Source organism: Sus scrofa, chromosome 11 (genome assembly GCF_000003025.6).
Source record: "Sus scrofa isolate TJ Tabasco breed Duroc chromosome 11, Sscrofa11.1, whole genome shotgun sequence".
Classification (NCBI taxonomy): domain Eukaryota; kingdom Metazoa; phylum Chordata; class Mammalia; order Artiodactyla; family Suidae; genus Sus; species Sus scrofa.
The window spans coordinates 8,832,440-8,844,649 of record NC_010453.5 but is presented as its reverse complement, the minus strand read 5'-3'; the positions used below and the strand labels follow the sequence as shown (position 1 = coordinate 8,844,649).

Below are 12,210 nucleotides of genomic sequence, written 5' to 3'. Positions count from 1 at the left end.
CCCTTCTCCCTATTTAGCAAACCGATCCTAGAATCTGCATTAATTAGAGACCCAGGTATCTAAAAATTTAGGGAGTGGCTTATCTTAATACATGAAATGGGTGTTCTGATAATAGTAACTAATGTTTATACAGAACTTTACAACAGTACACTTAACATACTTTGTCCAATTTGACCCTAAAACATCTTTGGGGCCCATCTGATAGCTATTTTAGGTCCAATTTGTTAGCTCATAAATGCTGGCGCCATGATTCTAAAGCCTATGCTATTTGTAACACAGTTTAGGGCTTCTGAAACTTCTCTACCTAGGCGCCCTTGGTAGAGGACTATGGAATAAACTCAAGGTAGGATCTGAGAAAGAGCTGAGAACATAGAAACTGAGACACTGATTGAAAGATACTTGCTTTATCTTAAAAATAAGGAAATTTGCATTTTAAACCAAATTTATTACATAAAATTATTTAACCCTTTCTACCTCTGTTTGGTTCAGAAGTAGAAATGTACCACGCTGCCTTTGTCCATCACCGAGGACCTCAGAAATGTACCCATCCCCTTTGAGAAACACAGCATTTCAACATACTGCTTCCTGTAATGGCCAGAAGAGTGACGACAGTTTCCCACTGTGAAGGATGAAGTTCCAGGCTCACTGTAGGCCGCTGACTCGCTCACCTCAAGGTAACTTGGGTCTGGGGCATTCTTCACTGCTTCGTAAAGTTCTGCACCATCTTGCAGAGCTCGGACTTGCTGTCTGGTTAGTGCCCGTGATGGCAGACATCGTTCTGCTGCATTTTCTAGGGGAAAAAAAGCATGGCTAAGTAGCTGAACTATGAATTTAAGAACACCAAAAATTAGAGAACCCAGCCAAATACCCACAGAAGGGAGGTTAAAAATAAACCACTTATCTGCTAAACATGCTCCAGGAAAATCTGAAACTACTGTGTTCACGGTTTAAAAAATTGTCATACGAAGAGTTTACTTAATTAGAGCAATTTGTAGACTAAATGATTTCATGATTCACTTAAATATTGGATAGTAATAATTGTAAGCAAATCAAATATTGAGAGTCCCAGTTTCCTGCAGATTTATATAGAACATGAAGTTAAATAATGAAGAAAATCATGAAGAAATGCAGGAGAACTTAAAGCATAAAACACTATCACAGGGAAACAAGCTCTAGCTCCGGGTATAAGAACATAAAAATCAACAGCTACAGAAGCAAAAATGCAATGCAGATAAGGACACAGAGAAAGAGAATGACAAACAGCTTGGGGAGAGTAATTTGGTAGTTCTCCTCCTTGTCTCTTTTCTTTCTCTAATACCAAAAATGGATACTCCGTATACTTTAGTACTGAAGCTCAAGAGGGAGTTTACTTAAGACTTGTGAAAACGGCTGTGGGTTAAGTTACATTTAATGGCCTAAGACCATATGCAAGGATATAAAATCTCACCATGTTGAATAAAAGATGTGCTATTTTGAGGCCAATTAAATGCTTATATCTACATAATATTTTTCTAAAAATCAGACAAAATTCAGATTCAGAATTAGGAAAAAACTATTACTCAAAATAAAGATAATTCACCTAATAAGAAGCCTCTAAAATTTGGTTCTCACATGCACAAAAAGATCTTGTAAACACAATTCATTTTACCTTCATGCTCTTCAAATTCTGCTTGAATTTTAGTAAATAGAGCTTCCAGGTTCTTTTGTTGGGCTTCTGCATATTTTGTTGCTTCCTTTTCTTCTTCTCTTTCATTGCGAAATATGTATAATCCAGATGATGTCTTCTCCATCCACTGTGGCAAACAAAATACACGGTAGGGAGGGATCATTCAAAGGAACTCCCTCTAAAGAAAGAAAGGCCCCGTCAGCATCGAGAACGTATCATACCTGTATAGGATATGCTCTTTGAATAATTACATCAACACAAGCGACATTTCCTCCATCGCTGAAAAGTGATGACAAGGGAAGAGAAAAAGGTCTGGGATCGGGAGAGAAGCCGAGTTTGGCATACCAGCAGGCGCGCCGTGTGCTGTTCGCAGAAATCTGGACGAATTGATAAATAAGTTGATTTATAAGTTAAATATATATTCAGTTCTACCTCAGAATACATAATAACGTTTCTTTTCTTAGGGCTGCTTTAAAACATGCACTACTGGAGTTCCCGTCGTGGCGCAGTGGTTAATGAATCCGACTAGGAACCATGAGGTTGCAGGTTCGATCCCTGGCCTTGCTCAGTGGGTTAAGGATCCGGTGTTGCCGTGAGCTGTGGTGTAGATTGAAGATGCAGCTCAGCTCCCGAGTTGCTGTGGCTCTGGCGTAGGCCAGTGGCTACAGCTGATTCGACCCCTAGCCTGGGAACCTCCATATGCCATGGGAGCGGCCCGAGAAAAAGGCAAAAAGACAAAACAAAAAAGAAAAAAAAAATAAATAAAAACATGCACTATCAAATACTGTAGGAAGATTAGGGAATAAATACAAAAATTGTATGATAGTAACTTTCAAAATATAGTATCTCAAAAAATTACTTACATGCTACAGAATCTTAATGTTATATAGATATTGCTTTTCGAAAATTAAAAGCGAATCTGTCATGTTTAAATTGAAGTAATACTCTAATCACACTGGAATAGAGATCTGGCCAAGTAATCAGAGTGGAAGCTGCGCGACACGATGAGAACAACATGGCGATAAGGGCTATTGGTACCAGAATCAAATGTCGGGGACAAATCTACTCCTGCTCTTTAACTGCAACCACATTATTTTAGCTCAATAATTATCTCTGACTTCCCCCCTCCCCCAAAAAGCACACACAAAAAAATGTAATTTTCTGAGGAATCTGTCACACCAAGTGTATCACTACATTTTCAAGAAATGAAGCATCCTGAATAAGCATAAGTAAATTTAAAATGTAAAACCTGGTACTCCCATTGTGGCTCAGAGGGTTAAGAATCTGACCAGCATCCATGAGGATATGAGTTTGATCCCTGGCTTCACTCAGTGAGTTAATGATCTGACAATGCCGTGAGCTGTGGTGTAGGTCACAGATATGGCTCAGCTCTGGGGTTGCTGTGGCTGTGGCTGTGGCCAGGAGCTGCAGCTCCAATTCGACCCCTAGCCCAGGAACTTCCATATGCCGCACGTGTGACCCTAAAAAAACAAACAAACAAAAGCAAAAAAAAACCTCTCTAGTATTTAATTGAATCAGTGACTGTTTTTTTTTTTTTTTTTTTTTTTAAAGCAGGAGTGTGCCGTAATTGAATTTACCTTTAACATAAGAGATTCTGGGGCTTCAAGAGGTGTACAGGCATCAGGAGAGCCCACTAGCTCTGCTCCATGAATTATGATCTTCTGACCCACAGTCAGTCTACCGTTCTTTAAGAGAGCTGAGAGGGGAGGATCTAGCTGGGCCTTAATAGCATACCATCCATCTGTAAGTTCCACCATAGCCACTTTTGTGGTATCCACACTATTAGTTTTATTGCTACGAGTTTCAGTTATGTTTGTGCCTAATGCAATTTCAGAAACACAGAGAACAAGCGTTTTTGCAGCTGTGTCATCTCTTTCCATTATCTTTTTTATAGCTGATCTTCTGCTTCTATCAATTTCCATATCATATCTAAAAAGAAAAAGAAAAAAGAATTATTTTAGAAATTGGGAGTCTAGAATTTCATTGTAAAGAAAGTCAATGAATAACTGAGAATAAAAATTAAATGCTTGTGTTGAAGAAATGCTAAGAACAAAGAGAATTTAAAATTTGGTATCTATAAATATATTAAGTTTTATACTGCTTAAACATGAATTAAATATTAAAACCCTCCAAATGCAAAAATGCTCTTCTGGCAGTCCCTGAATAGTGGATCGAATTGGTAATTAATATTCTTCTCAGGTGCCAAAAGGTTAAGGAGAGGGTGGGAGAGGAGTAAGAAAGGGGTGCATGAAAGTGTTACTGCTCTTAAGTGCGGGTTGGGGGGGTGGCAAGAGAACTGTCTATCCAGCTCAACAGCAGCGCGGGATGGCAACGGTCACTGACAACTGGCTGGTGTACCTTTGTGATGTGGTCGCCACCCACGGCGCAGAAGTCTGACCCATACCACGATATGTGATTCCAGAATTTAATGCTTTAAACTTGCCTGTATTTTAGTTGAAGAAGTACCCTTTCTGGGTTTAGGCATCTATTAGCAAATTCCTTAGGAAAGGCAAATTCCATAGCTGCCAGTTTCCATATAATCCATCTATAATGATTATAGACCCAAACTCTAGAAATAAGCTTTGGATCCACACCTGGGGTGTCACACAGAGCTCTGAACAAAGGGAGAATAAATAACAAAAAAACACGTAAGATGATACTGAATTCAGTAACTCCGATTATTCTCTGCACAAAAACTACATTGTACAAGATCAGTCAATAAGTTTTTATGAGTTAACGTATAATCAATACATCACATAACTTTAGAAAATGATTTGACAGGTATCAAAATATACTAATAAAAACTGAACATATTAGTCAATACATTACTTCAACTGGAAAATGAGATCCTTAATTTAAAATAATTATAGATTACATACTTCTCATTACAGAGATTGTTTCAAGAAATCACCTAAGAATTTCCTTCTCTAGTCCTGGTGCTCTTCTCGGTATCTTCTTCTTTCTGCTCGAATCTACAACTCCTCTTCCCTTCCCATTCTCTCAGTACTGAGTAAACAGGAGTAATTACAAGAGCACTTCTGTAAACTTCCACCCTCTTATCAACTCACTGGTGCCTTTACCCTTTGCCTTTGTCTGGCACTGGTGCCCACCCTTCCTGCCTAGTCAAGCACACTGGTCTAGGAAATGCCTCCTCTTTCTCTTGCACCATCAATTTTGTTCCCCTCTATGGAGTTCCTATCATGGCTCATCAGAAACGAAATCTGACTCGCATCCAGGAGATCCAGGTTCAATCCCTGGCCTCAGTGGGTTAAGGATCCGGCATTGCCATGAGCTGTGGTGAAGGTCACAGCCAAGGCTCAGATCTGACCTTGCTGTGGCTCTGGTGTGGGCGAGCAGATAGAGCTCTGATTCGACCCCTAGCCTGGGACCCTCATATACTGAGGGTGCAGCTCTTTAAAAAAAAAAAAAAAAAAAAAAAAATTCCTCCCCCTCTAATGGACGATTTCCATCAGCATTTAAAAACAGTAACAAAAAAAACAGTGGTGTTCCCATCATGGCTCATTGGAAACAAATCTGACTAGGATCCTGAGGATGCAGGTTCGATCCCTGGCCTTGCTCAGTGGGTTAAGGATCTGGCGTTGCCGTGAGCTGTGGTGTAGGTCGCAGACGCGGCTTGGATCTGGTGTTGCTGTGGCTGTGGTGTAGGCTGGCAGCTGCAGCTCCAATTCGACCCCTAGCCTGGGACTCTCCACATGCCACGGGTGTGGCCCTAAAAAAAAAAAAAAAAAAAAATTGTTTTCTACCTTAAAACAAACACAACAAAACTAACATCCTACTTCCTTCTCCAGATACTGCCCCTTTCTCTTTTTTTAAGCAATTCCTGAAAGAATGACTGTATTCCCCCTCTTCAACTCTTCTTCTTCCACTGCCCTTCTCCTGCATCCTGATGAGCTGCAGTCATGAACACAACAGGGCAGAGATTTTTTTGTTTTGTTATCCCTATACCCAAGATAGTATATGCCTCACAGTGGCTGCTTAATAAATATTTGCTGAATGGTCAGAAACACAGCTTGAGATTTAACAGTCAAACATCTGAACCATTCCCACCTGATTAAAGGGAAACCTCTCTTAAGCTCTACATTATGCAGTCTTCTTAATACAATTAAGTGATACAACCGTTCCTTTCCCAACTAGAATCAATAGCAAGTATTTGTTATGGGGGACAGGTGCAAGATGTCAATAATACTTCGGTTTTAAAACAATCCAAAACTGTAAATTTTTGAAAGATGTACAGAGATTTCAAAAATAAGGGCACTGGAAACAGGTCAGTGGCATGAGGTAATACCCCGCTGAGAGCAAAAAGTCTAAATTATGCTTTTGTATAAACAGTAGCCTCATAAAAGGACACGGTTTCTAAACTGTTGATGCTGTAGCGCACTGGAGTTTGCTAGTTATCTGGTATTACTGATATTGAAGTTTTTCTGTTTAACTTTAGTATTATATTTTATATTTATTGAAATACACAATGAAGAGAATATCCACATAAGTGTATGTGTGGGTTCATGATAAGGCCAACTCACACTCAACTTTTCTTAGCAGCCTTTATTTTGTAAAAACAATAAAAATAATGTCTTATTTTAAGGAAAACCAATTCAGAAAATCCTAAAAAAACCAAAATTCGCTTTTCAAAAGATTTCAATGAATGTCGAGTGAACCACAACGTACTTTATTTTTATTTATTTATTTTTTTTGCCATTTTCTTGGGCTGCTCCCGAGGCATATGGAGGTTCCCAGGCTAGGGGTCTAATCAAAGCTGTAGCCACTGGCCTACACCAGAGCCACAGCAACACGGGATCCAAGCCGTGTCTGCAACCTACACTACAGCTCACGGCAACGCCGGATCCTTAACCCACTGAGCGAGGCCAGGGATTGAACTCGAAACCTCATGGTTCCTAGTCAGATTCATTAACCACTGCGCCACGACGGGAACTCCAGCCACAATGAACTTTAAATCATTCCATGTATAAACTTTGATTTCTAGCCAGATTTTTAAGTTTATGAGAGATAAGGAAAGAGGAAAAAAAGAGGGCCTTGTGAGGAAGAGAGGGATGTTGGAATATATAAAATTAAAAGAAAATTTCTTTTTGCAGAGATTACCTATAAAACTCTTCTTTTCCAGCCTTTCCATCATTGGAGGGTATTAGCCATCCACCATCAGCCAACTGTATTCCCTTTCCAGCACATAAACCTTCTGTGCCAAAATAATCTTGAGTGTGAAACTCAAAAGACTCTGCATTTTTGCTGTTAATTTTTATGCAATGTTTAGAAACACCATACATATACAGCTGCACAAAATAAGGGATAGAAAAATTTGACAATGAATAAAAAACAAAATCACACAAAAGAACACATTTCATCGAATAGAAACAACAAACCCAAACTGAATTTAACTCAAGTTTTTCATTTAAATATGAAAATATTCACTATAAAAAATTTAACTTATTAGAAGCTACACAGTTTTTATATAACATCAATGACCTGTACATTCAAGGATCTGCTGCACCTTTCCCATTCCACCTGTGTACATGCCTCCTGCACTATCTGCCACTGGAAGTTGTTGTGGGGATAAAACAGTAATGTAATGTTTTATAAAACCTCCTAAGCTTAAAAAGCTTAGAAGGGGCCCAGCTTTTCACCTCTTCATTACCTAAAATTCTAACTAGATAGTACTGGCTTTGTGAGAATACTCATTTAAAAATGTAAGTAGCTCCTAGCAGGTTCAGAGATAAGTTATTCACACTTTAAATTTAATGAAGCAACTTTCCTCTAACACCTAGCCTGAGAGCACTTTAATAAAATGAACACATTTCGAAGGGGGAAGAGAAACAGTAATTTTGAAGCATAGGTCACATAGGATAAGGAGGCACAACAGGAGGCTGACACTTAGGCTGATTAGAAAGCAAGATGATTTTACCCACCCTTTTCTCCATTAACTTGTTCTTTTTTTTTTTTTTTAAGGGCCACGCCCACAGCATATGGTAGTTCCCAGGTAGAGTTGCAGCCACCAGCCTACGCCACAGCCACAGCAACCTGGGATTCGAGCTGCATCCGAGACCTAGGCTATACCTTGCAGCAACACCCACTGAACGAGGCCAGGGATTGAACCCGCATCCTCATGGATACCAGTTGGGTTCTTAACCCACTGAGTGACAACAAGAACTCTTAACTCGTTCTTTCTTCAAATAAAATAATCTGGAGATGCCAGTTAATAAAATAAAGTTACACACTGCTATAAAAGCTACTCACATTATAGACAAAAGCATACCTGTTTGTGAGAACATGCAGAGGGAACTCGGCCTTCTACTGCTTCTTTCAGAGAGATTCTAGGCAGAGTGGATGTTTTTGCAAGATACAGACTGCCTGGCTGTGGAAAAATACGTTGCCTTTTTTTCTTTTTAATTCGCATATCCTGTATATCTCTGGCAATCTGAAGATTTGTAATCAAATCTATTAAAGAATAATTAGCAAAAAAAATTGAATATGAAAGTTTAAAAGCACAACCCTTGTTTTATAAAATCATCTGTATCAATTTGTTCTAACTTTAAATCTTAAGGGATGAAAAAAGTTTTTACTTGTAAAGAATAGAAGTAGAATATTTTTACTTTGAATTTGAAAGAAAATTAGGTGCCTGATCAAAAATACAATCTAGTAATAGCGTTCCTAGATTGTGTGTCTGATAGCTTTTTTTAAAAAAAAAAAAAAAACAAGATGGTCTACAAGTAGTTACCTTTGAAAGAAAACATCAGAATAATTTCATCTTTGGACTTAGAAAAATCTAAACATTACAAATGGTTTTGAAATTAGTAATCATAAGATGGGGAAAATTCTCAAGGCATCACTTAATGTAAGAAATACATAACTGGAGTTCCCGTAGTGGATCAGTGGTTAATGAATCCGACTAGGAACTACGAGGTTGCGGGTTCGATCTCTGGCCTTGCTCAGAGGGTTAAGGATCTGGCGTTGCCGAGAGCTGTGGTGTGGGTTGCAGACACGGCTCGGATCCTGCGTTGCTATGGCTCTGGCGTAGGCCGGGGGCTACAACCCCGATTAGACCCCTATTCTGGGAACCTCCATATGCTGAGGGAAGCGGCCCTAGAAAGACAGAAAAAAAAAAAAAAACATAACTGAGAGAGTTCCCGTCGTAGCTCAGTGGTTAACAAATGCAAGAACCATGAGGCTTCGGGTTTGATCCCTGGCCTTGCTCAGTGGGTTAAGGATCCAGCGTTGCCGTGAGCTGTGGTGTAGGTTGCAGACACAGCTCGGAGCCCACGTTGCTGTGGCTCTGGTGTAAGCTGGCGGCTACAGCTCTGATTAGACCCCTAGCCTGGGAACCTCCATATGCCGCGGGAGCAGCCCTAGAAAAGGCAAAAAAAAAAAAAAGAAATACATAACTGAAAGGCAAAAACATGTCAACACCAATTTTCACACAATACCTAAAGGCTCTTCTTCATTCTTTGTGAAAATTACGGTTGTTGTTTGAGGAATTTCACCGCTGTTAACATTATTTTCACTATTACCAAAGCCATGTTCATCTACGTTTTTTTGTTTTTGTTTGTTTTCCTCCAACTCAGTATTCCCGGTAACACACTGTTCATCTCTGTGAACATGCGATTTGGTTTTAAATGGTGGGACAAAGACTTTCATGGGTTTGCCTGTACTTAGTGAGTGTCTCCTTTTTTCATTTCTGGGGGCAGGAGCCTTGCAAAGTGGCTGCCCTGAAACTGATAAATTGCTTGAAGCCTTTTCCAAAGTCAGGTGTTCATCAAGACGAGATTCAGCTAGAAATCCTTGACCAGGTGCGTGAAATGGGGATTCCGCACTTTCGGCCGCTCTGTCGTTGTGCTACGATGGGGAAGATAACATGTGTTGGATTATCTACCAGTAAAGGTACACGTATATACATGTTTTGGGATACATATATATTTTTGGTAGACCCTCAACTGCTACATGGCACTCCTATTCTGGTAACTGTTTGGCATGTCATCACGGCTGTCCTCCCAAACACCACCACACTTGCCAAGTCTGTTTCTCATGCACCGACCCCCAGCCTTTGACTCTACCACCTACACACATTAGAGAAGCGTCCGTCCAACATACATCTTGTTTGTCTCCTCCAGTCCCATCCCAGCCCCTCACCTCCTCTGCGGGACATCCACCCATCCCCATGGTAACCCCTTCGCCTGTACTCCCGACCCCATCTAGTAACTTGCCTCCTTGGGAGTCCTGCTCTTTCCATGAGTATTCTGTCTCCTTCTTTTCCCTCTACCGTATGGTACACCTTTTTCATTCAGAAAGCCCTGTTCACCCTTGACAAACCTGTTCCTCAGCCTGTCTCCCCTTCAAGCTAATACGGTTACCTATCCCTCACGGCCAGCCTTTGCCGTAGTTAATCTAAACTAGCTCTTTTCTCTTCCTCACTTTCCACTGATGCAACTCTGCTTTTTCCACTATTCTTCAGAATTGTTCTCAGTGAAGCTAATAACCTCCCGATGCCAAAAACAAAAATGAAAAAGCTTCATGTGTAAACTCATTCTGCCTGACCTCTGACACTTTAGACAGTTTTCCTTTTAAAATTCTCAGTGCTAATATTTACACCACGATTATCTCTGTCTTTCCTTCCTTCTTTTTTAAAAAACTGGTTTTTCCTCTTAAAAATATTCCTGCCTCCAAAGTTGAATTTCTATCATAGACACTTTTCCTGGGTGATATGAGTCATTTCCATTGCTTAAATTATCATCTATCAAACAATAAAAATATTAATCTGTATCTTTTTTTTTTTTTTTTTTGGTCTTTTTACGCCCGCACCATGGCATATGGAGGTTTCTAGGCTAAGGGTCGAATCCAAGCTACAGCGGCTGGCCCGCGCCACACCCATACCAACATGGGATCCGAGCTGTGTCTATGACCTACACCACAGCTCACGGCAATGCCGGATCCTTAACCCACTCAGCAAGGCCAGGGATTGAACCCACATCGTCATGGACACTAGTCGGGTTCGTTAACCACTGAGCCATGACAGGAACTCCTTAACATGTATCTTTATGCCAGACATTCTGAAGGTGTTATCCCTACACTTTGCACTGCGTGTAGTACTGGACATCCCTGTCTTTTTTTTCCTTTTCTTTTTACAGCCACACCCACAGCATATGGACATTCCCAGGCTGGGTGTTGAACTGGAGCTGCAGGTGCCAGCCTATGCCACAGCCACAGCCATGCCGGATCTGAGCTGCATGTGTGACCCGTGCTGCCGCTTGCAGCAATACCGGATCTTTAATCCACCAAGCAAGGCCCAGGGATCAAAACCACATCCTCGTGGATATGAGTCGGGTTCTAAACATGCTTGGACACAATGGGAACTCCTTTCTTTCACTTTTATTAATGTAACTGAGCTATAATATATGCCATTCTAATTAATTGACTTTAAGTCATTTCCTTAATCCCTCTCAACCTCAGTACCTTATCCATAAAAATGGAATAAAATGTCTACTTTACAAAATTATGAAATTAAAAATGAGATACGAACATGCACAGCATTATAAAGTACTACCAAAGTACAGAATTATACAACCCAGATACAGGCTTTCAAATGGAGAAGTGTTAATATCTTTATCATATGTTAGAACCATTATTTTCATTTTTAATTTTATTTATTTATTTATTTATTTTTTGTCTTTTTTAGGGCTGCACCTGCGGCATATGGAGGTTCCCAGGCTAGAGGTCGAATCTGAGCCATAGCCACTGGCCTACACCACAGCCACAGCCACAGCAATGCTGTATTTGAGCTGCAAGGACCAGTATTTTTAGAAAAATTTATTGAAAATACCCATCCTTTTCCTACACTATGTTCGTAGAATTTAAAAATGTAAGCATGTCTTACCAAGCGGGTCCACAGGTAACTGGCTCTAAAGAAATATGATGCATAAACAACCTTCTATCTTTCATTGTGCCTAGAAAAATATTATTTTATATTATGTATTAATAAAAATCTAATGGAGATTTTATTTCCTAAGTTCATTATACATCATTATAAATATTGATGCAAAAATTATATACTTAAAAATTTTCAATGTGTATAATGGATGCTTAATTATCAAAAAATCTGATTCATAGATTGAGAATGATTAATACAAATAACTCACAGTGCAAATATATATAAGAAAACAGTATAAATTTACTCTGCTGATGTTAATCATAACTCAAAGGTGTTAGCTAATTGCCAATGTACATTTTTTTTTTTTTTTGCTTTTTTAGGGCTGCACCTGTAGCATATGGAAGTTCCCAGGCCAGGGGTTGAGTTGGAGCTGCAGCTGCCAGCCTACACCACAGCCACAGCAACTTGGGATACGAGCCTCATCTGTGACCTACATCATAACTCAAAGCAACGCCAGATCCTTGACCCAGTGAGCGAGGCCAGGGAATGAATCTGCATCCTCTTGAATGCTAGTTGGATTCGTTTCTGCTGCACCACAACGGGAGCTCCACAAATAAATTTTTAATTTTAG

At 39.8% G+C, this 12,210-nt stretch overlaps 1 protein-coding gene across 1 annotated transcript in view; it reads right to left on the bottom strand.

Moving 5' to 3' along the window:
* BRCA2 (BRCA2, DNA repair associated) overlaps window positions 1–12,210 on the bottom strand; it is a 52,179-nt gene that overhangs the window by 13,479 nt on the left and 26,490 nt on the right. Inside the window, 10 exon segments of the mRNA XM_021065184.1 lie at window positions 669–790; window positions 1,649–1,793; window positions 1,888–2,043; window positions 3,265–3,616; window positions 4,131–4,301; window positions 6,806–6,993; window positions 7,974–8,155; window positions 9,142–9,507; window positions 9,510–9,550; window positions 11,586–11,655. Of these exon segments, the coding sequence (XP_020920843.1) occupies window positions 669–790; window positions 1,649–1,793; window positions 1,888–2,043; window positions 3,265–3,616; window positions 4,131–4,301; window positions 6,806–6,993; window positions 7,974–8,155; window positions 9,142–9,507; window positions 9,510–9,550; window positions 11,586–11,655 (1,793 nt within the window).